The 24,989-nt window shown below is 33.6% G+C and overlaps 1 protein-coding gene across 6 annotated transcripts in view; it reads right to left on the reverse strand.

Annotated features, from left to right (window-relative positions):
• Positions 1 to 24,989, reverse strand: part of LOC140744275 (G protein-activated inward rectifier potassium channel 3) — a 39,041-nt gene that overhangs the window by 8,718 nt on the left and 5,334 nt on the right. For 2 of the 6 annotated variants that reach the window (XM_073075827.1, XM_073075829.1), the window contains exons 2-3: positions 10,767 to 11,212; positions 525 to 1,582 (exon numbers count right to left, since the gene is read on the reverse strand). In XM_073075827.1, coding sequence (XP_072931928.1) covers positions 525 to 1,582; positions 10,767 to 11,077 — 1,369 coding nt within the window. In that variant the 5' untranslated portion in view covers positions 11,078 to 11,212. Of the gene's footprint in view, positions 1 to 524; positions 1,583 to 1,889; positions 2,309 to 10,766; positions 11,213 to 24,989 lie in introns of those variants that run through there. The other 4 variants (XM_073075828.1, XM_073075830.1, XM_073075831.1 and 1 more) reach the window with 4 other exon arrangements.

The raw sequence follows: 24,989 nt of genomic DNA on the forward strand, positions 1-24,989 counted from the left end.
CCGGGTTAACTAGTTATATATATTATAATATTTCAAAATTCAATATTTATAAAAATATTTGTAAAACAAGCACCAACCTATATGCAAAAGGTCAACCGATCAACAGCCTAGATTAGATCTTTATTCACTTAGGAAAAGGGTTAAAGACTTAATAATCATTTTCACACAACATTCTGCTTCGTTGTGATCTATCACAGGCAATAAATTAGGCACTATCAAGTGGAGCGACAACCATGTCAGTCCGTGTGTTGACCCTAGATAAATAAGAGTAGATAATTCAGAGCCATACGTCACAGTCGTACTAAAGGGCTTAACTATAGGTGAGAATAAAAGATCTCAGAAAAAGTAGAAAGAAAGTATAATATTCCAGAAATAAGCGGATGAGACAATGATTAGGCCATTTTTATAATGATCACGTTGAGATTAAAAGCGCACATTGCAAAGCTTTGGTCACTTTGAAAACAAATTTTGCACATAAACCCAGCCACCATTGCTGTATGATTTGACACTGAAAAGCAACTCACCGATGGATCTATGATCAGCCTGGTTTCCATAGAACTCGTCCAACTCTTTGGCTGAACAAAGCGGGGTGTCGACCTGGGTCGTCTCGTCAAACTTTGAGTAATCAACTTCATACCCTTGACGTTCACGATTGTATGTTACTAATGGCACGAATCTATGACCCCACATAATTTCACTGGTTGTGTAACTGGATCGCGCTTGTGTCGTCTGGCCCGTCGATTCAATGGTTCCCTCTAATATCACTACTATTTCAAATCTCTCCTGAAGGACGTCGGCCGCGGAAACTCCATAAAACGGACTCTCAGCGTTTATTCGATGCACCATTGTGATTGGCCAGATGAAGAACAAATTACTGTCACATCCATCGGCATTAAGCTCCAACTCGGTTTGATAGTGGGATAACAACTCTCCTTCTTTGGTTGTCCTAGATCTGATTAATTGAGCTCTCACGCTAGCTCCAATAATATGCGACTTCCTCAAATCGCCGACTCGGAACATTAAGCAAAGCTCGCCATCTCTCTGACACACGACAGCGTATTTCGAAAACAAAAGTGTCTGTGTTCTGTGTTTTGGACGCGTCATTTTTGCGAACACTATTCCCACCATGAATGCTTGAATCATCACTCCTACGATACTTTGTAAACACATTATGAATATAGCTTCAGGGCACTCCTCTGTGGTTGTACGGGAACCATAACCGATGGTATGTTGTGTTTCAATACTGAAGAGAAAGCATGATGTGAAGTCGTAGATGTTAAAAACACAAGGCTTCCAATTCGATGATTCTTGCATGGGTGGTAGGTGGTCAGGCTCGAGATCCGAATGCGTGAATGCAATCAACCACCAAATGAGGGCGAACCCCAGCCAGGATAAGATGAAGGAGAGCGTAAACACGAGTAGAGTCCATCGCCACTGTGCATCAACAAGCGTAGTGAACATATCTTGCAGGAATCGCAATCGACGCTGAGATATCTTGGATTTGAGGATATTGCACTCGCCATTTTTGAGAATGGCCCGACGTCTAGTTCTCCGCGATGCGCCATGCCTGTGTGAGCGGCTTCTGTAAACAAACGAGGAAACAATTTATTAAATGATTTCCACATAACTATTCTCATCATCCATAACTCCTTACATATAACTCTAAGCGTTACATGAATATGAAGATCACGCGTAGACTACATTTAACTACGTATATTATGCTCACACAGTAGTTACGACCTCCATCAATGTTAATATCGTTAATGTGTACCAGTTAAATTTAAACTACGAGGAATATATAATGGGATTCTATTAAGAGTTTTGTATAAAAATAACACTGGACATAAAACGAGAGGGAAGCGACACGTTAACAAAAAGCGAAACAGTACGGATTGGATTCGGTCGGAGACGGCACAGGGTGGCGCGCGTCGACGAACCTCTTGCTGACTGTGGGGTAGTAGACACCGGGGGAGAGGTTGCCGTTGGCGGGCACCGTCTTAACTTTGAGCCACTCGTCGGGCAGCAGCTGGGCCTCCTCGCGGCAGGCGGGCGACTCGGGATCAACGTGCATGGCGTCGTGCGCGCAGCTCACTCGCTCCGGAACGTCTGCGCCATCATCCCTCGCTCTAGTACCTCCTGAAGCATCGCGCGCGATAATGTCGCGATCACGACTGCCGGTATCGTGCCCGCCGACACAACGACGCGCTAAATGCTTTATAATTGTATCGCGAGATTCTATAACGAAAATTATCAGCTCCACTCGGAAAACAAATTTGTGTTAGTGCCTATCTTGACGTTGTTTATGTACAGGGTGTTCGGCACGTACTATTTCTCGATCGTGTAGCTCATACACTGCAAATACAAAAGGAATTACCAGTATGGACGACATAGTCGTAAAATTTGAAACAAGCATTTCAAACAATGGATATTCAAGAAATATTATTTACATACATCCAACTAAATGTGAGTTAAGGCGAAGATATGTCACGTGCCTGTGCGCGGTTGCTGCGTACTCTAATAAATAAATCATCACATTGTCATGCCTAATCTACAAGTTGCACAGAGTCATTTACGGTTAAATGTTTACTTATTATTTACAGATGTGTGTTTGACTTGTAAACGGTTAATAGAAAATTGTTGAATATCTATTCTACTTATAATATTTATTCATTGTCTTACGTTTAAGAATTTTGGATAGAAATTCAATCCACATAAGCATATATCAGTGCGTTATTTGTTTTGCGTAAGTTCCTTACTTATTTAGTTTTCAGCCAATAAAATTAACTATCCTTGTCATAAAATGGAATTTAATTTATAGATTTACGTGTGTTACATGTCATTATTTTCATGTAAACAAATATTATGCAACATTGGATAAAATCTATTCAGAAGCTAGTATACATTTATTGATATAGAATGGAGCTGCATAACAACTTGGCGGTTAAGCGGTTTAGCGGATCGCGGTATCATTTCCCAACACGCTGTATAAAACAAACATGGCGTCTGGCCCAACCCCCGTTTTCAATAATGGGTAATTCGCCAATACGCAAATTGGTCTAATGCGCATCTTTTCCTACTAATTTGTTGCTCTCGAATTCATAACTGAAGGTCGTTTGCAGGATACTAAGGTATGTACATGTTTATACGTCAGTTAGTTAGCATATTTACTCTTAACACCTCGTTACACGTTCCTTAATGAAGTGTCTTGTTTACTGTAACGTATTACCAATTAAAAATAATGATTCGAGTCCAATTGTATGATCGCCGACAATTGCTAATATGTGGTGATAAAATTAAAATGAGCACTTTGTCTGTTTAAATAAAAATCAACGTATTTTACGACCCATTTATTTCCTTAGTATTAATTTTTAATATATATTTGTCTAAGTTTTACACTTAACTTTAAAATGAGGCTTGTAGAAGACCCGTGATGTCGTAGCCGTCAAACTTACGTAGATCAGCTACACATATTTTGCTACGCAAGTATCCTTGGGCCCTTTTAAATTTTATTTATTTCAGTAAATTTATATTACTATAATTTATTAAGAATTTAATTTATATTTTTTAATCATAAGTAGATCAAAATAAATGCGTCTGTTGAATAAAATTATTTCGTTTCGCTGAATTAAACTCACAGAAAATTAACGAATGAACTTTAGGGTTATATCTTTGATTGATTATTTGTGATTCTAAATAGTAAAAGTAAAATAAAATGAGTACTGATTTTAATTAAGAAAACATACGGTATAAATCTGATAGATATATTCACGGTGTATTTTTTGTTTGTATGTAATAATTTAATCAAAACTTTTGTTTTGCTAATTTCTATAATATTTTGCCGTCCGATTTTTGTTATTTGAACTCATTTGTTAATACCCAGCACGCCTCCGTAAACAAGCTCAACCACGATTTATTATTTATTATCTGTTACAAGCAAACATAGTGACACTTGGCATCGTGATTCTGGAATAATCACCTCGGCGACATGTCTGATTATGACGATTTTAGTAGGTGTGTTATAATATGTTTACAAAACAAGAAATAGATCGATACAGAGTTTTCCATAAATTTCTTAAGAAAAACCGCCCTACGAAAAGGTTTTACAGCGCTAGTGTTTATAACTAAAAAACATTAAATAGATAGATGCTATAAAACGGACATTGTCATGATTTTCATGCAAAAACTTTCATGTCTCTTGAAATTTGGATTCAAATTCAAATTCAAATTCAAATCTCATTTATTCAAAATTGATTCATATAGAATACTTTTTGAAAGTCAACAAACTACCACCGCTTCGGAAGGTATTTCGCTATGGAGAAGAAGCGGCGCAAGAAACTCCATTGATCCAAGATCCTCCAAGATTGATTGGCATTTTAGAACGTAGAACGTAGACGTATATATTATAACAACATATTACCAATTGTTAATAACGAATAAGTCGTGGATGACACTTCATCCACATGACCGGTCTATTACTACTTCCTTCCGAAGACTTCCTTCGGAATGCTACAAAGTATGACTTTTTAAAGTCGATGCATGGGAGCTCCTTAAATCTTCAAATACTGTGGTGTATTAGCGAAATTTTTGATTTTACAAATATCTATTGACATTGTTAATTACTTTCGATGATGCATTGTTATGCTTAGATCCACAAAAATATATTCGTCAAATATGACACATATTGGGTTACTGAAAATGAGCAAGGATGGTGTGATATTATTATATGCAATAAATTTGCAATACCCAGCTGAAATCAGTGCAGTCATCGGGAGTTCTTCTTTGATAAATAGATAGGTTATCTCAAGAACACTTATGATGGTATTAGGTTGTCAAAAGATTCGCGAATATAAATTGATTTTGATTCCGCTAAAAATGTAAATCACAGCGCATGCGCAGACTGTAGTGTTGAGATCATTGCATTACAAATGAAACTGTTTCCATGAAATATAAAAAAGACAGTTTCAATACTATAATGTTGTTTATGTATTAGATTCCTTGTTCGAATATCTTCCATCTATATTTTAAGAAACCGTAAAACCAGTAGTTTTGATAGCGTTTGTGCAAATCACCCGATAACTACTGAATACTGAACTATTGATCAATGGGATTAAACTCATTTCAACAAACAGAACCTTATTTAAACTAAATTTCTTCCGTATTTCTTATAAGAAACAGAAAACCAGTAATAGGATAGCTTTTACGCAAATCACCCGAAAACTACTGAATGGATTTTAATTGGTGCAATTTAAAATCGTGAAACAGGTCCTTACTTAAACTACCACAAAAATCTGCCGAAAAGCCTCAATTTTGCCAGACTCACCGACTTTAATAGACACAATACACTGATAGTTTAATTTAACCTTTCAAAATCAAAAAGCTTCGACATTTTAGCCTACGCTAGAACGCTACGTGGAATAATAGAAGATGATAATATACCTACGATATACGATTATTGCATCGAGAGTGTATGTAATTTTGCACTTGAGAGTTAGCAACGAGTTAGCAACGAGATTATGAGGAGTGATGGAGAACGCGCGCCACATCCTTTGTATATAAGAATAGATTTAATACAGTCTGTGTGTTTGTAAGGAAATACGAGAATAGACTGATATCAATTGCAGACTCTTTGAATGTGGTTGTAATTGCGTTTATATTCTTGGATACTTTGAAGATCGTGTTAAAAAAGATTTTTAGCAATTTTTTTTATAATATAGAAGCAGCAGACGAGTATGCAGTCTACCTGATGGTAAGTGGCTACTGCCGCCCATGGACATCTGTAATCAAGCTCAGATAGGATTAGATAATCCTACCTGAGGTCGGCTACAGATGTGCCGCTACCCCTGAGGACTAAGCTGGAACGTCTCGAAAAAGTATGTCTTCCTTACCACATCCTTCAAAACAGAACACAGCATCGCGTAACACTGCTGTTATGATGCAAAAATAGGTTCTAAAAACCACAAAGGGTTCTACGACCTTTCAAAAATATATTAATATATTAGCAAACTAGCGAATACTTTTCAAAACTCCTACTACTTTAATTGTATGTAATTCTTACAAAGACGATTCTAACCATATCTCATATGTTAATATTCGTTAAGTCGTTTGGGCTGCAGGCGTGCCAAAGAATGAGACATAGGTAAATACTACATACCTACCGCTCAAAAATATTACCCTCTGCTATCGGGTTATAATCTTTGTAGTGCTGGTGAATTAAGAAAAAGATCTTGCGTACTCAACACTAAAATGAGTGCTCTTTGGTAATTCAGGTAACAACGTTTAATACCAGTTGGGAACAAAAGTGTTTGACTCATTTTGTACGGGTTTCCATTTTTTTTATTTTGTAGTACTTATATAAAATAATAGTGGGAAGTATATCATGACATCATAATTATTTCTGTACTTTTGGAAGAAGTAGTAGTATCTTTGGATATTAAAGATGAGGTGAGCATAGGTCGAAATTATGGGAATGTGGTTATATATCTATATCTTCGAATTTAAGGGAAAAATGAAGTACTTATTTAAATACGAGTATAATTCTAATAGTAGAAAAAACGGGTGATTCATAAAATACCTCTGATAAGATTAAAACATATAATTTTGCTGTGTCAAATACTTTTTATTATTGAGGCTTTACGATTTTTGTTATCATCATCTGTAGCAGTATGATAAAAACATTATTATACTCTAAGATAAACAGGATTTTCATTACACTTGTAACTTACGCAGTTTAGTAAACTTTTAACTAAGTATAAGAAGTAGGGGATCAGTTTATCTTTATTACTTAAAACAAGGCTTCTGCAGATGTAATACGGACAACACTAATATAACTTATGTAATTTCTGTTACATTTATAACATAAGAAAAAATTTACAGTTAATGTGGTAGGACCGTATTTTTAAAATTTTTGGATTTATATATTTTAGCGGGTTTCTTAATGTTCCTGGGAATCTGAGATAGATTTTGGAATATGGACTATAAGAAAGACTTCTTTTAAATCTCATCAAAATCGGATTGACATTTATCTAGATTAGAGCATTCTCAGACAGATAAACGTTGGCGGCGCCTTTCTTTTGTTCTTCACTTGGTTGAATACAATCTGTGAAATTTTCCTTAAGGGCTCGAACACAAAACTGCGATGCGACGCGATGCGAATTCGCAACGCAGAAAATTGCGACACGAATTGCTGCGATGCGATATCGTGCGGCATAGCGTCTCCCAGGGTGACCATTCTTTCGACAATCGTCAACCGTACGGTACGTATTTTGAAAATAAGGTCGTGACATGGATCGTAAAAAGAAATCTGCACTTTTGTTATTGCTTAAGAGATACAGGAAAGAGTAACAAAGAAAATTGTTGGGTTCATCCATTTATCCATATATCATTTATTTTATATTTAGTTTTCCAAAGAACAGGGCGCTCCTCAATCAGTAATATAAAAAAGTCAACGACATACTTTGTCATTTTTTTACATACGTCTTCCCACCCAACAAATACAGGTCTGTACGTCTTTCCCACACGCTGTCTCAGAACGAACTAAAAATGGCGTCAACAAGTGTGACGAAACATCGCATGAACGTGCGATGCGAATTATTTCGCAAGTTCTTGCGATGCATCGAAGGAGCTCGCAGATTTTTACGATGCGACGTCGCATCGCAGTTTTGTGTACGAGCCCTAACGTTGTATTTATCTAAAAATCTTAGGAAGGATTTTGCAGATCTAGAGCAGAGCCAAATTTTTATCACTATGTTATTATTAAAGCCGAGGGTAATATTTTTCGAGCGTAAGCCTCATTCTTTATTTAACTTATAATTATTCCAAATTTCAATTTCAATTAATCAATTAATTTCGGATTATTCCAAATTTTGATAGTGGCAAAGGCTATATATTAAAGCAGTTGGTATTTTTAATTAATTCTCTAGTTATTGGGATTAAAACAACAAGACCCATATTCGGTATTTTTAGTCAAAGCAAAACTGTCGTTATCCAGAAAAGTGGTAAAGAAGAAATATCACACTCTCACAAAATTCCAAGAATCTTGCATGCTGGACCATGAATACAATGACAAAACACATCACATTTCGCTGTCGTACATTTTAGGTACATGGAGTGGAAAGGTCTTAAGAAGCGATTAATCACGATAATCTGCGTATCTATGTTTACAGATTTAGTGGATTTGGCAGATTAACTCCTCAGTTATGAGCCGTCTTCAACTTTGTTCGGGCGACCTTGAGAAATTTACCTGAAATTGGGTTTGACAACCTTCACCGGACTTGAGGATTAGTTCGGTGACGTAGAGTTCAGAAATCCCTCGTAATTGGTTTGGGGAAAACATTCTAGAGAGAAACGTATTGCGTACAACAAATATTATCTATTGTGCATGGGTTTTCCCTGAAAGTATTAAAGAAGTAGATCAGCAGTGATAGTCTAGTAGTTAAGAAACTCGGCCTCTCGATCAAGGGGTCCGAGGTTCAAATCCCAGGCATGCACCTCTGATTTTTCAAAGTTATGTGCGTATAAGAAATTAATTATCACTTGCTAAACAGTCAAAGAAAACATCGTGAGTAAACCTGCATACCTGAGAGATTTATAAAAATCAAAGGTATGTAAAATCTACCAATACGCACTTGGCCAACACGGTGGACTACGGCCTAATCCTTCTCATTATGAGAGGAGACGCGTGCCCAGCAGTGGAACAGTAAAGGGTTGTTGATGATGATGATGATTAAAGAAGTCTAATTCACGATGCAACATGTATGTTTAGTGGAATAGTGATAGTCTAATGGTATAATTTTCGATTACATAAGCCTAGTGTCCGGGGTTAGAATATGCCCAAATTTTAAAGTTTCATATTCATGTTAAATATTATTTGTCATTTGCCTTAGAGATAGTGGAAAAATTGTAACCATAATTTTGGACATGCCGGATATACCAAAAAGTTTTTAGTATGTAGCTCTTTAACTAGCAATTCAAAGTTATCTTATAATACATATTGAGAAATAGTAAATATAACCACATGAATATATAACCAGATAAAATATATTTAGTATATTTTTGTCGTCTACGCCTCAGATTTTCATGTGTCCTATTACTCGAATGAAGTCACGAGGTCGATAAAATTTTTCCTTATGTTTAACTGAGAAAAATATACACATCAATGTTAAGCTCAGCACACATACGATTCGAACATTCACCTCATGGAGCGAATTGGATGTACCTGCAATATCACTAGCGTCTACAATTGACGAAAGTATCCAGTACGTTATGCAAGTAGTAGTTAAGGGTTCCAACAGTCATCTACTTTTAGACAATCTACACTTTAGCTGCTTTTCCGAAATATGAGCAACGTTTAAACGCTAAATTTGCCAACTTCGAGTGACGATCGCAGGAACTAAACGCGATGTAGTATTACCTAATAGATTGCCTAAAACTTGCATTTTCAATACCAAAACTAAACTAACTGAAGACCGGCTAAAGGCTTCATTTAAAAACGCATTACCGTTCATTCTATTAAACATCTCAATAGTTATTGATATATTACACAATATGAAGCTCAATAGTAATGATAAACTAGTTCCAGAAAATTCCGTGTTTTCCGGATCCGAAAAGTCGCTAAGAATTGTACTTCTTGCTTAGACCTTTGTAATCCCCAAAGGTACTAATCCACACTCGGTAGGCATTGTGGTCTATTGCCTAAAGTCGAAGCCCTCTCATTCTAAGAGGAGGCCTGTGTTCAGCAGTGATGGGTATATGATGATTAAAGTTTGTGATGGAACCAGTTGGAACATATTTTAATTGCTTACTTACACATAATACTTCAAGATCAGTACCTTGTCACGCCGATGACGAATTTAAAACAAAAGTGGAACAAACTTGGTCAACAGCGATAATGTCACCTTATCACTTCACTATTTACGCCTTCTTCGCATTTTTTCACATATTTTCAAACAATATCAATTATAATACAAACTCACTGACTTTAAAAAAATATAAATTTAATACATAATTTCTTAAGCAAATTTCGTTAACACCGAAAACACATCTGAATAACACACATTGATTTACTGATGCGAATAATTCATACTCTAGAAAACTATTTCGATAAGTGAAGTGTTTATCTTTTTCTGATAAGATATCGGCCTCAAGGATCGTAATTCACGAGTTTTCCTACCGGACCTACATAATGCAATTAATATCAATCGATGAGACCTGTATGCTGCATTAATGTTATCTTTGACGTTGAATTACTAATTAAATGTCTTTAAGTCGGCGAAATATCTCGTGAGAATATCTGTGATATAAAAGAAACATATTTTAATTCTATTAAAATAATAGAAAATAGCATAGTACTATGTCTAAAGCACTGTAGAACATAATATGAATCGTTTCGATATTGTTTAAATCAAGTTTTTTTTGCGCTTAGCTGCAGAAGCTATGTGTTAAAAAATCTGTTCAGCCATTTGAAAATTCTCTGAACTTTTCAAGATGACGTAGAAAATTAATTTTTCGCTTCTGCTCGACGTTGGGTACTAACTTGAATAACGGAAGTATTGTAAGTAAAAATAATTATTAAGTAAAAGTATAAACAAAATAGTCCGACTACTTGAAAGCACGTCAGTAAGTTTACGTCACTACCACTATTTACGCAAATGGAACCTTTAAAATTCGTTAAGCCATTTGGCCTGTAGGGCTAGCCGAAGAAAGAGATATACATTCATACGCCCAAAAAATTTTACAATCGGTAAAAATATATCAAAAGAATATCTCACCTGCAGGTTTCCGATCTGTACAAAGTACTTTGCCCAATCGAGCTGCTATACGTAGGTATTCTGTGAAGACTGCTCGCGGGATGAATCTGCGGCGGCCTCAGGAACGCGCTGGCTGCGTAACCCACGCCCAGCATCGGGGATTCTATCATGGAACTATCCAGAACACTCGTTTCATCCGTTTCCTCCTCAATAGATCCCGGTTTGTAGAATATCTTACCGGCAGATAATGTCGGTTTAGGTTTGGCTTCCTTCTGAGTGACGTCATCTTTCCGTACCTGCATTTCATAGGAAACGGATGGTTCTAAGGCCATAGTTACGTTGGTCACGATATGGTGTCCACCCTTTCAAGCAACATTCCAGTTATGTCTTTGACGTTGTGTTGCCAAAAAATCATCGTGGTTTTGGTTTTCGGCTTTCTAACTCGTGCATTCAGTCTTTGGCAGTCTCTGGAAAAGAAAGAAAAGTCATGACAAAATATTTTGAAAAAATCCCTAAATAAATTGATTATATTATGATGTTTGGTCTTGTAAATTATATTTTGAAAGTAGTCTGATAGAACATTTAAATGGACAATTATATGAAATTTAATCAATTTTTGGGAGTACGTTGTTGCTTATTTAAGCAGCTAGTAATTCTTAGAAAAAAATAATCTATAGTAATGGACGTGGCAAACGGGAATACAGTCTACCTGTTATGTGGCGCACTCTTGGATTTTATAAATTGGTTATAATTATTTGACACCGATGCCTATAGATGACCACGTATCACCAGACACACAGTTTGTCCTTAGGTATGCTACTCCAATATCTATCTTTATACATTTAAAGCTCATTAAAAATATTGAATACTTTTCCTAGTCACAAAAATTTACGACCTCATACATACGTACAGAATATTGATCATTTTAAATTAATCTGTGTCGAATACTTAAATATTTATACCGAAAAAGGTAGTAAAATAATTTATGATATTACAATTCAGAATATCGTTATAAATAACTTAAAATGTGAACTAGATACGTAAAGTATCTTACTAAATAATTTGTGCCATAAGATTGATTAATATGAAAATGCCAGCATATTTTCCACAAATAAAATTTTTGGCTATAAATACTGATACTGATATCCATAACACAGGTTAAATCCTACAATGGATACCAGGGGTAACAAAACGCATTTCTTTTAAGAATACAACATTTTGTTCTATAATAATATCAATATTGTACAAAACCTTTGGAAGAATAAAGTTATTATTTATATTAAATATTCCAGAAAGAAACCCTTTGTACATCTTTGTTTAAAGACAAAGCTTTGTTAAGCAAAGTGTTTATTGCATTAAACTCAATGTCCGACAATTTACCAGTTAATTTGATACCATCGCTCCTGTAATAATAATCGGGTCATTATTTACTTAAGCCTTTATTTATGGTCGCGACATTTTTTAATTGTCCTATTTAACGAGTGTAGACCTACTTACTCTAAAAACTATATATTTAAATGGAGTGAAAATTGCTCAACACTGACATCTATTGACAAATAGATGTAGTTTTATAACAAAAAAAATAATGCACACTTTAAAAAATGTGTCGATTACGCAGATAATTTCTATTCATTAGTAGATTTATTAAATTGTAATTTATCTTTAAAACTTATTATAATTAATTTTTATAATCTGTCTTTAAGCTTTTTTATTTTAGTACACACTGAACAAACGTGTTAAAATATAAGTGATATTTTAATAAGTCAGTATAATTATTTTTAAATTTAGTATATCATAATATACTCTGATTAATAAGGATATGGAAGTAGCTATCACATCTTAGATTGTACGCAGCACACGCATAAGGAGTATGTACAGCGTACAGTGACATCTATCGGTAAGTAGCTGAAAGTTTTAACTATGCGGTAATTAGTCATAATGACGAAATCACGATTAGGACTGTGGTATTATGAATGCGCACTAGAGCGTACGCATTAAGAATTAAAGACTCTTGTCGAGTTTGGAGTCACCAGTTTGGAGTCACTATTTTAGAAAACAGCAAACATAGGTTGGTTTTCTGTTTGAATTAAGGAACTTAGCTAACATATTTTTATGTCAATTTGGTTTTTCACAAAATTTAGGTATGTGTGTTTTGTTTTTATAGAACCCCGTTGAGACCATTATTACGCATTGTCTATCTAAGTCTATACCCATTATAAGGATTAATTAGGATATATACTTAAACAGTTATGTCGATAATTGCAACATTATGTAATCTAAAGTTATTTCATGGAGCAAATCTAAAATTTTTCACATTTACATTTTTTTCTTTCAATAATTTATTAACTTTTGATGTAAATAGATTAGGCATTCAACATACGATATGTTTGTCTAGTAAGAAATATAACTTTCTGTATGTATCTTTGACTATAGTCTACAACAAGAGCAATCCAGCTAAAAGGGCAATCTAAGACCAGTGCAGCGTCAATTGCCGCAACGTTTCTTAGGATCCAGATTCTTCCGTCATTTTGACACATTACGTCCTTGCACTCAGTACGTTCCCGGTCTCCTTGACAACGACGGATGCCTGTTTCCTCCCACAACACATATTGCGGAAAACCTCGTGTGATGCTTAACCCTATTTACGTTATCCGAAGGAAGAACAAATAGTGAGGAAGGAAGCCATTTCGTTTTATTAACAAGGTGTGGTGAGCAATGAATAAGTCAATCAGTTGACTTATTGTAGAGATGTTCGTGGTTTATAAATGCATTTTTTTTTCTGGGTGTTGCATAGGCTAATAAACATCTAATTCTATTGAATGTGCAACTTGTGCGAAAAATTCTCAATTTCATACGTTTACATTTTTTTGCGAAAAATCGACATTATTTTGTTCATATTACAGACTTATTCTTCTTTAGGTTCAGATAGATCGACTTATTAGGTTAGTAAATTCAAATGACGCGTATAAGTCTTTGCCATACCACAAAGCAGAAAACAGCAGCTCTTAAAACTTGTACTGCATGGCAATAATAGGTATTGTGATTGTACCGATAGTATTCCACCATCTTTATACTTACTCGGATATTTAATGTTAGACTTTACAATCGTATTTTCCAGTACATTAAATCTTAATCATAAGACAACAGACGACATTGATAGTAATTAAAATTACCTGGAGGCCTAGAGTAGCAAACAGGGCCAGTAGTTGGCACATGCTCATTAATTGCTCAGACACGGCAATTGGGGGCGGCCTTCGTGCGGGGCATTCGACACGCGACTCGTCTCGATGTGAGCAAGTTCATCATTCACTGTCTACTCTTTTGTCAATGACATTTCAATTTCAGCAGCATTTTATTTACAGCATTTTATTTGCAGTGATCGCCTAGTGTTTAAGAAACTCGGCCTCTTGATCGAGGGGTCCGAGGTACAAATCTCAGGTATACACCTCTGACTATGCAGTTATGCGCGTATTAGTTCTCGTAATTAATTATACTTGTGTTAACGATTGTTGGAATATAGCAAAAACTCAAGCCTCTTATAATGTATAATATTCAAGTAGGTTATATATGATAAAGCTGGCAGCTGAAAAACATATATTTTTACTTCTTCTGATTTGTCATTCTGTCAATGATTCGATATAATAAAAAGTATCTTTTTGGAGTGAATTTTATTTTATTATATTTCATAGTTTATTTTCTCGTTCTCCTGTGGCCTATTCCCAACAGGTTATGGGCCCAGGCTACGCTATCGTAAAATATTGAAAAATATAGTCATCTACTAAGTATAAAATTTATGTAATATTTTAAACATGGAGTCGCGGAAGAAAAAGACACATGAAAAATGTTTGATGGCAAACAATAATATATAAGTGTCTAAACCAATACTGTCTACGGCGAAAACAATAATGGATGACTTAAATAAAATTACGAATGGAGAATTTTTTGGCTACAAAATTATTTTGACTGCGTTAGAAACAACTTAATTTGGAATTGCGACCAGATATCAAACGCTGATACAACTTATTTTAATGATTGAGTAATATGATCACTAACTTGGTGCTAAACGTGATTAAATGGATCAATGGATGAAATGGATCGACGGATTATGGATCAAAGGATGAAACGAATCGACGGAATGCATATAATTCAATGTCTCATCTTTTAGATTCAATGAATACATTCAAAATATTCAAAGTAAAATTGAGACCTGAAACAACTGAACTTCAAATATCACACGCTTGTAAAAATATAAATTTTAATATAGAAAGATGTGTAAACTACTACAAGAATACTTACTACATCATGCAGATACACAAGCTAATATGAATTTTTATCATGGAAACTGTTGGTGTAAAAATTATATTTTTTGCGATCTGAACCCGTCGCTATTACTGATGCTAACTGTCATTATATCAAGTACCTAATTGAAACAAAATGGAGACAGTAGTAGCTATATAACTGTAAATGCATTGGACACTGCAAATAAAAATAAGGACAGTTTCGCTTTTATGTCTTAAAAATGAAATTTATTTGATTTTTGTTCCAATTCTAACCCTGACACTTGTTTTTCTTTTAGATTTGAAAACTCTGATCACTTTGAAAATACAAAGGATTAATATGTGTCAAATGACAGACTACGTTTAAAATTGGAGGAGCTAAAGATTTGGTAAAGGTCAAAAACAAAGAATTTAAAATTCTATACTGTTCACCAAAAGTTCTGTGGAACTTTAGTTCTATGGAACTTAAGCTGTACCTATGCAGCTTCTTAGTAAATCGAATTGAATAATAAAAGGTATGTGCCGGTTATTAAAAAATGAAGGGCATATTTATAAAAATAGTAAATGTCTAATATGTAGTATAAAGGATGATAGTATCATTATTTTTCATAAAATGATAGTTCAAAGTATAAAATAAACTTAATTCAAAGTTAGAAATCGTATTAGTTATGGCACAAACGGTCATTTGAATAAACAGAAATTAAATTTGAATAGCAGTGATAGCCTAATGGTTAAGAAACTCGACCTGTCTAACGAAGGGTCCGAGGTTCAAATCCCAGGCAATCACCTCTGAATTTTTTCAAAGTTATGTGTGTATTAGAAATTAATTATTACTTGCTTAAAAGGTAAAGGAAAACATCGTGAAGAAATCTTCTACACCTGAAAGATTTATATAATAAAAAATCTGAAAGGTATGTGAGTCTACAAATACTCACTTGGCTAACGCGATGAATTATGACCTAAACCTTCTCATTCTGATAGGAGACTCATGCCCAGCAGTGGGACAATAAATGGGTTGATGAAATTTGAATATTTTTAAAGATTTTATTATTGACCGTCATGTGACAATCTTGAATACTTATATGTAATATGTGATCTTGAATTTCTGAAAGTCAAGACTGACCAGCTAATGGTAAAAAAAAAATAAACATTTTTTTTTATTATTCACTGTGATGTTTGCGATTCGATAACGTCGACTTCCTTTGATGACAAAAATTGTCTTTATGTTACATGTATTTTAAATGGGAAATAAGTATCATTTTAAAAGTCTAAAAGTGAAAATGTATCCTATAGTAACATTATTCATTTACATTATGATAATGATCGAGAATATATTTCTGAAATAATGAACTTAAGGAATTTTTGTTGGTGATAATTATGTATCATTAAAATTTACCTTATAAAACACAATAAAATGGTGAAACAGAGCAAATGAATCGTATATTAACCGAAATGGTTGTAAATGCGAAATTAAATAAAGCTTTTGGGGTGAAGCTGTTACAACAGTCATATACCTACTTATATTTATAAAAATATACATATTCCCCACTAAAGCTCTGATAATAAATAAATAAAACACCATGTAAATTGTGGCAAGGTAAAAACAAAATCGATCATATGAAAATGTTTTGGTGCTACTGCTACGTTCGTAACACAGTTAGCAAGATTAAAGATAAAATAAATATAGTTCAAAAAACTAAAAAACACGCTTTTATGATAAAATTAACTAAAAAGTAGAAAATCTAAATGAATCTAGGAATCAATTAAGGAACAGTAAATAGTATAATTGTGAAATAAATCTACAAAGTTTGAACGAAATCTGGCCGTTTAAAGTGGGTCAAAATCGCGCCCAAAGAAGTCGGTTACAAACATACAGGTGAAGCTAATAAAAAGCGTGTAAATATTTTAGATCCAGCCTAGTTGGTAAAGATTTTAATGGATATACATTATTAAATATTAAAAGTAATGAAATGTCCATAGCTGCTAAGCAGATCATGTAGTTGATGAATTAAATATTGAAAATAATGACAACAAACATTGAGCATTACATATCAATATAAAATTTAGAAAGCCTGACTCTGATTCGGCGAAACTAATTGAAAGCTAACAACAACATTCCTTAAATGATAATGCGTCAACAATAACTATTAAATACTTGATCAATCCCTGAATTATTATATACGGATGCACATTCCTGATAGCTGATCTTTATTAAGTACTTTGCAATAATTACCTAAATAATTTAAAGGTATTTTAAGGTGCCTATTAAATAGTGAAAAGCAGTACAAAGTGAAATTAAGCCACAAAGGAGCAATCAAATCTGATATTTTGTTTACAGACCTAAATATGTTAACATTATTAGTTGCAAGTGGGTATTTACCACAAATAATAATGAACTAAGTAGGTAAATCAGAAAAAATAACAAAGCTCGTTTAGTTGCTCGAAGTTTCACTAAGAAATTCAGTTTCATCAAGAAATTTTACAGGATTAAGATGTAACGTTCGCACCAATAGCCAGATTTACTACATTTATATAGATTTAAATGTACAGCATATGGACGAAAATACTACCTTTGTAAATTTCATTTGATATAATTAGAAAAATATATTATAATGGTTTTCATACAGAGAATATTTATATGGTAGTACCAGAAGGTAAAGGTTGCTAAAGATAAAGAAGGTTGCCTAAAGATAATAAAGTAAGTAAATTAAATAAAAGCTTTAACGGCTTAAAGCAGACATCTCGGCTTTGGTTTGAACGTCTTCATGTTATACTTAAATATAGGGTTTAAAAACTCTTAAAGGTACATTCTCATGCAGATGCATGTAGATAAATGTTTAAATATACCTATATAAGATAAATTAATACGGATAAGAATAGACATATGTATAGAATAAGATATATGTATAGTCCCACACGTATGTATATGGTTTAAAAATTTCAACAAAATAAGCATTATAAATTTGCAAAAACATTTTAATGCAAATAATTTATATTACAAATACAAAATAAATAACATAATTTCTTGATATAGATGTTGAAATAATAGCAAATACAATATCACTTAATCAGTCTACTAATGTGCAAAATGTGTTAAAAATATTCTATAAGTGTAATTTATCCTAATCACTTTCCTTATAAATTATTCAGTATTAAATACTGACTTATACCATGGTGCACATTGTAGAGTTAAATTAAAGTTACTACTTTGTATAGAAATGTAAAAGTAAATGTACTTACGCATCCAGATTTTTTGTCTTAAATGTGTAAATATTTAATACATCTTTTAATGTTATATAAAAGATATAAATAGTTAAACCTAATCAATGAAAGCTGTAATTATAAGTAGTTAATTATTGCTTATGTGGACTCTGACTGAGAAACTGAGAACGCGACGAGACGCACAAACATAGTATTAGAAACTATTTGTTCAAAGTAATTAAAACTGCATAATTTCGTGAAACACACGAAAACAATGTAGACACTGTCGCAGTCTCATCAGCTAAAGCAGAGTACGAGTATAAGGTTTTGTTTGAAGTTTTCTTTGTATATTTGACTGATAAATCGATGTGGTCTGAAGTATCTTCAGCTCCACATGTGCCATGGTTAAGTTTGCCATTGTAAAAACATTTATATTTATTGTAAAAAGATGTGTGTTATGGAGTTTCTTTCGCCGCTTCTTCTCCATAACGAAACACCTAGTGAAGTGGTGGTAGATGTAATGACATTCAAGAAGTGTTCTGCAAAGAACGTATTTATAAATTGTTTTATACTTGAATTTTTGAGGGAGGCTGTTGGAATATAGCAAAAACTCAAGCCTCTTATAATGTATAATATTCAAGTAGGTTATATATGATAAAGCTGGCAGCTGAAAAACATATATTTTTACTTCTTCTGATTTGTCATTCTGTCAATGATTCGATATAATAAAAAGTATCTTTTTGGAGTGAATTTTATTTTATTATATTTCATAGTTTATTTTCTCGTTCTCCTGTGGCCTATTCCCAACAACGATGAAGGAAAACATCGTGCATACCTGAGAAATCTTTAACAAAAAAACAAGTTTTCTAAGGTACGTGAAGTCTACCAAGTCGCACTTGGCCAGCACGGTAGACTATGGCCTAATCCTTCTCATATTGAGACGAGACCCATGCAGTGGTACAGTAATGGGTTAATGATGATTTCGATTTCACTCTAGAATTAATTGGAAATTTATAATTTGTATACTGAACTAGAGAATTATTATAAAAAATAGAAACCGACTGGTTAAGTGGGAGTAACATATTACTCCCACAATTTAGATGATCCGATGACGTCTCATAAAATCTATTAAGGTTTTTAGGCTGCAGAGCGTGCCAAAGAATTAGAAATGTATAACGACGAAGAAGCAATAACTCGTATCTCAATTTTTTTACGAAAAAGGCATTTATGCATATTTGGACTTAATATGACGTATCGCAGGTCGTCCTTAAGACACCAGATCCTTAGGTTCAAAATTGAGCAAAATATTAAAGTGTGGCAATACGTTCTATGTATTTTTTAAAGTAACGTTGTATGTATTTTAAAGTAACAAGTAACGTTTAATGTCAAGTAGCGTTTTTTGAGTTACGAATTATTGCCAATTCGTCGTCGATATGTAGATATATACGCTCGAAAAACATTACTTTCCGCAGCCGGGTGAAAAAGAAAGGTACCTAATGGAACGAAATATAGAAACATAGGTACTCGTACTAAAACTACTGATCTTTAAGGGAATGGCGGATAGGGCATGTAGCATAAATCTACAGGATCAAGGGTCGACATATAACTAAGTTCTTTTTTAGCCAATCATCATTGGTCAAGTAATTTAAAGTCGAAACAAGTTTCATATTTTTTCCGTTTTATTTTTGCTTAGAAATTTGTTTAATACACGTACACAGAGTTTGAAAAAAAAATAACGTATTATTTTGGGCTTGAATTTCACTTGATATTTGAGTTCTATGTAATTTGTTTAGTCGGATTAGTAATATAATATCTACATGCATAATAGTCATGTCACAGACATCGCGGTTTATGATGTAACGCAAATGTAATCTAATTAAAATGATTGTTATTAGGGCTGTGTTATGAGATATGATAGATCTAGCTGAAGATAGAAATTGAATATTATAATATTATAAAGTTCGGCTTGATGAAGACTACTTTCGACGACTTGCGCTACTGGAGAATTATTCAATTTTGATTTATATAATATGGTCACAGCTAGATAATCCAGTCAATACACCGGGTTTAATTGATTACAGATAATTATTTAAATATATGACAAACATGAGTCAACTGCCTACCTTTCTTATGTACAAATATCCATAAAATAATTAGTCACTCACTTTAACATTGCCAATTAAGTAACAACGTATAAACGTTATTTTTTTATGTTCAAATAACATAAAAAAATAACTTTTTTAACTTAACACTGCTGTTTTACGAAGAAAGGTGAGGTGGTTGTGTCTATAAAGTCGTAGCACAAAGGGATTTTCCTTCAATCTCATCCATCGTCATACAATCGAAAAACATTGAAATGTTCAATGATTTATCACTCAATTAACATTCAAATGGCGTTAAGAAAACATTTTTAAGCATCCTCACATATTGTTTACTTCCTACGTTTTGATGTGGCATTGCAAATTGTCTACATGTTTGACCTCATACGAGACAGCACTTGCATTAAAGGTTAATCGCATCGTTTATATCACATATCAACTTATTGGCATATTAGTTACGTGATTTGTACGTTAAGGTGAAGTCTTATTCTACTATGAACAACTTTTAAAAGAAAATAACAATCTTTCTGTTCGCTTAATGTCATATTAAATGGTCACTGCTGCCTACGCATTTTTAAGGAAATTGAGACTGAGTAATCAACACCAAACAGCTTTGAAGTCCTCTAAGATATTACAGATGCATTGTTCTTTCTAAAGACTAAATTTGAACGCCTTGTGTTAGCTATGAAAACGCTCAGAACGGATTCCAGAAATACAATATATTGTTACATAAACATCAACATTTACAATAGTACATCTTTATCCACTAATTTATCACATGTCCATTATAAAAGACATTGCAAATATCAGTTGATAATTTATAACTCAAAGCAAGAATGAATATTCTAAAAATATAAAATAGATAAGTATTTAAGAAGTGACGTAAAGTATTAAAAACCAACAATATAAATGGATCAGTAGCACTACCATGAGTTTACAAAAGTATTACTCGCTTGCGACTGCGTAAAATAAATGTATGAAAAATTGTACAGCGCCTCTGGTGGTTACTCGTAGAACTAAAATCCGTAGTGGCGTAACTCGATACGTAAAAAACCTATCGAAATCAAATCGCTAGCGAATGTCATTATGATCTATTGCCATACAAATTCGGTCCCATAAGTCATTAATTTGACAGACGTTGTCAAGAAATACCGTAACGATAGTAGTTATGTTATTCACTAGCAAAATGACAATAGTTTTCTATTTACAATTTCTATAGTGGCGTTTCTATGCCAACTCATGGTAGTGCTACAGTGTGATGTGCCTGTAACATTAGTCCATCTATCACATTTTCGGAATAAAAATACATTCTATCGCGGCAGCAGTAGTTGTGTCGGTGGTTCAATGGGAGTCGAACCACAAAGGATTTTAACACCACTATTTATATGTCTTACCGACCTTAAGAAATCCACGACTTAAGGCAACTACCCCTCTTGTTGATGAGCCTTTTGAGCTTTCTGGACGATCTCCAAGTCCTAAAACACCTTCTAATTCATAGAAGGAATATATTACAGCTTCTTTATTTTTTGACTTAATTTAGGTATATTGAATGTTATGTACAACCGATTCTATAGTAAAGGTTTCTTTGAAATAGATAACATTAAAATAAATGCGGTAAAAACATCGTCTCTGACGCAAAAATCAAAAACTCATCTAAACGTGTTAGCATATGGAAGTACGTAGTTAATAGACTGTCCTACGATATTTCCTCGTTGCAACGAAGACAACAACAATAAGGTAATCAAGAAAAATTGATTCCAGGCGAGAACGATTTGTCCGTAACTCGATGTAACTATACTCTACTCGTATCGTACTCGTATATATACAAGTACATAGGTACTATTTACTTACTACCACAGACCTTACTACCTATCAACAAGTTAATAGGTTTTCGGTTGTTGCTTTGAATAATAACTAACTAGAAACTCGATTATGGCATCGGGATAATCGAAATCTGGAAAAAATATTGTATGAAGAATTTCTTTTCTAATTTAATTTAAAGGCCCCAGGAGACATTCTACATATTATAGCGCCAGGCGCAGCTTCTTTTGCTGTTCGAGATGACATATTGTTATTTGATCACGACTAGCAATACCGATAATGTCGAATCCGCATAATTCAGGTTCGGATATGTCGGAGTCTCTACTATTTGATCTGGCATGCACAACAGGTTCCAGGTTCGTTTTTGATCAAAGCAGATATTTAAATGATGAATTTTGATTTCTGTTTTAGAACTGGGCATTTGCAAGTAGCAATCAGGTTACAGATTTGATGCCTTTTCTGAAGACTAACAGAGTAGCCTCATATAAATGTCAGCCACCATTCATTCTCATCTACCGAAACGCAAGTATCAAGAAAAGTTTGGAAAATCCAAAAGTGCACGCCTCATAATCTAATTTTTTTTTTTACAATGAAATTGATTATTTGTAAAAGTGTATATTATATAAATATACAAATACACTCGTTCTCATGTGCCAAGTTCTTGTACTGTCTCAAGATCTTTCACGGTGTCACTACTGTTGAATTGAGTGGTAATTTAAATTAAAAATTTAAATAATAATAAATGGAGTAAAGGAGATCCAGGTGACAAGTATAGTGTAGTATAAAGAAGCAACATGTGAATTTAAAATCGTTTTGTTTAAAAAATTCAAAATTTTAGAGGCTCTTTATGAGAAAGCTGTTAAGTACCATTTATAGATATCAGATGGAGTTATATTCACGAGGTTACAACTTAAGATTTTACATTTGACTTTTTTTTTAATTTTTTATTATTTATTTCTATTCAATAAACAAATAAAAAAAAAGATTTTAAAGAAGTTTAGCAATTTTTTTTTGATTGTTGTTGTATTAGTTTTTTATAAATAATAATTTAATGACAGTGAATTAAACGCTCATATTGACTAAGAAATTATTTCGTGTGTTACTTTAGATAATTAAAAAAAAATATTCCGATACGATCATTTTTTCGACCAATTTTGATGCCACATAAACCCGTCCATACACGGACGTCCAGAAAAAAATATGTTTAATATTATTATTTACTATGTTAAACAAAAAAATTGTTATTAAAATATATTTTATGTGCCTGATAAATTATTTGACTTGATATTAGTGCGCAGTGATAGCCTAGTGGTTAAGAAATCGGCCTCTCGATCGAGGGGTCCGAGGTTCAAATCCTAGGCACGCACCTCTGATTTTCAAAATTATGTGCGTATTAGATTAGAAATTAATTATCACTTGCTTAAACGGTGAAGGAAAACATCGTGAGGAAACCTACATACCTGAGAGATATAAAAAAAACAAAAAAAAACTCAAAGGTATGTGAAGTCTACCAATACGCACTTGGCCAGCGCGGTGGACTATGGCCTAATCCTTCTCATTCTGAGAGGAGACCCGTGCCCAGCAGTGGGACAGTAATGGGTTGATGATGATGATTAGTGCACTCAAATTAACCTATAAGTGCAATATAAATAACAAAAAATCAATTTCAGATTCGAGAAAACTGCTTTTTTTAAATGTCGAGAGTAGAGCACAACCTCAACGCTTCGCTTATGAGGCGTGCAACAAATAGATGTGGCAGTGGTACCTCCTCAATGAACCATGCTGGCTGCTACCATCTTCCAAACTGTCGAAAGCGTTATTTATGAACTATTTACATAAATCTTCCGAAACAAACAAACTCATAATCTAGTTAAACCAAGGACAAAGGTTTATTAAAATAAAACAGATGCCCATGAACCAAACATAAATGCGTAGCGGTCTATTGTATCGTAATAATGGTATTATACCATAATAATGACCACACACTGCCCTATTTATTTAACACAGGAAGTTATGACAGCTAGAGAAAGTGTGATTTATGAATTTGACATGGTAAATTTATCTGAAGCTTAAACTATATTGGATCTAGTAGCTTTTGAAGGTGGTAGAATCTCTTTTGGTTTTGATCCGGCGGCACCACTGCCACATCAGCACTTATTTCTGCCTAATAACAGCAGTATTAAGTGCTGCTGAGTTCCGATTTGAAGGATTTGGTAAGGGTGACATAAGCGTTCTAACTTACTACTTAGCAACCCATTTGTAGCTAACTCAAGTAGGAATCTAATCTTATCTGGGGTTGATTACAGATGTCCATGGTCGGCTGCAGCCACTTACCATCAAGTGGACTGCCTGCTCGTCTGCTACCACTATATATATTGTGAAGACCACAACACTACAAAAAATAAAATGGAGCTGAAATTAAATGATAATAAAAATATAAACTAACTAACCCGGCAAACGTTGTGTTGCCATATAAATATGTTAAGGGTGAACGATTATCACCTTATCACTTAGGGGTATGAAAAATAGATAGTAGCCGATTTGAGAATCTACTAAATATGCATATAAAATTTGGTGAAAATCGGTAAAGCCGTTTCAGAGGAGTACGGTAACTAACATTGTGACACGAGAATTTATATATGTAAGATAATTCTCATTCTACATCAATTATCTAACATAATCTAGACCTTTGCGTAACTCTAAGGGAAATAAAACGTGTTTAATAAATATTTCGTATGGTAACAAGGTACTAATTTATAATATTTTAGAACAGATCTTATCTGATACCCGGCTTGAATGTGTGTCATACGAGTTATATATTGCATCATGAATTTAATTGTAGCTAA

The sequence above is a fragment of the Epargyreus clarus genome, unplaced genomic scaffold (assembly GCF_041222505.1).
Source record: "Epargyreus clarus isolate Ecla_fem2 unplaced genomic scaffold, WU_Ecla_fem_2.2 ptg000008l, whole genome shotgun sequence".
Classification (NCBI taxonomy): Eukaryota; Metazoa; Arthropoda; class Insecta; order Lepidoptera; family Hesperiidae; genus Epargyreus; species Epargyreus clarus.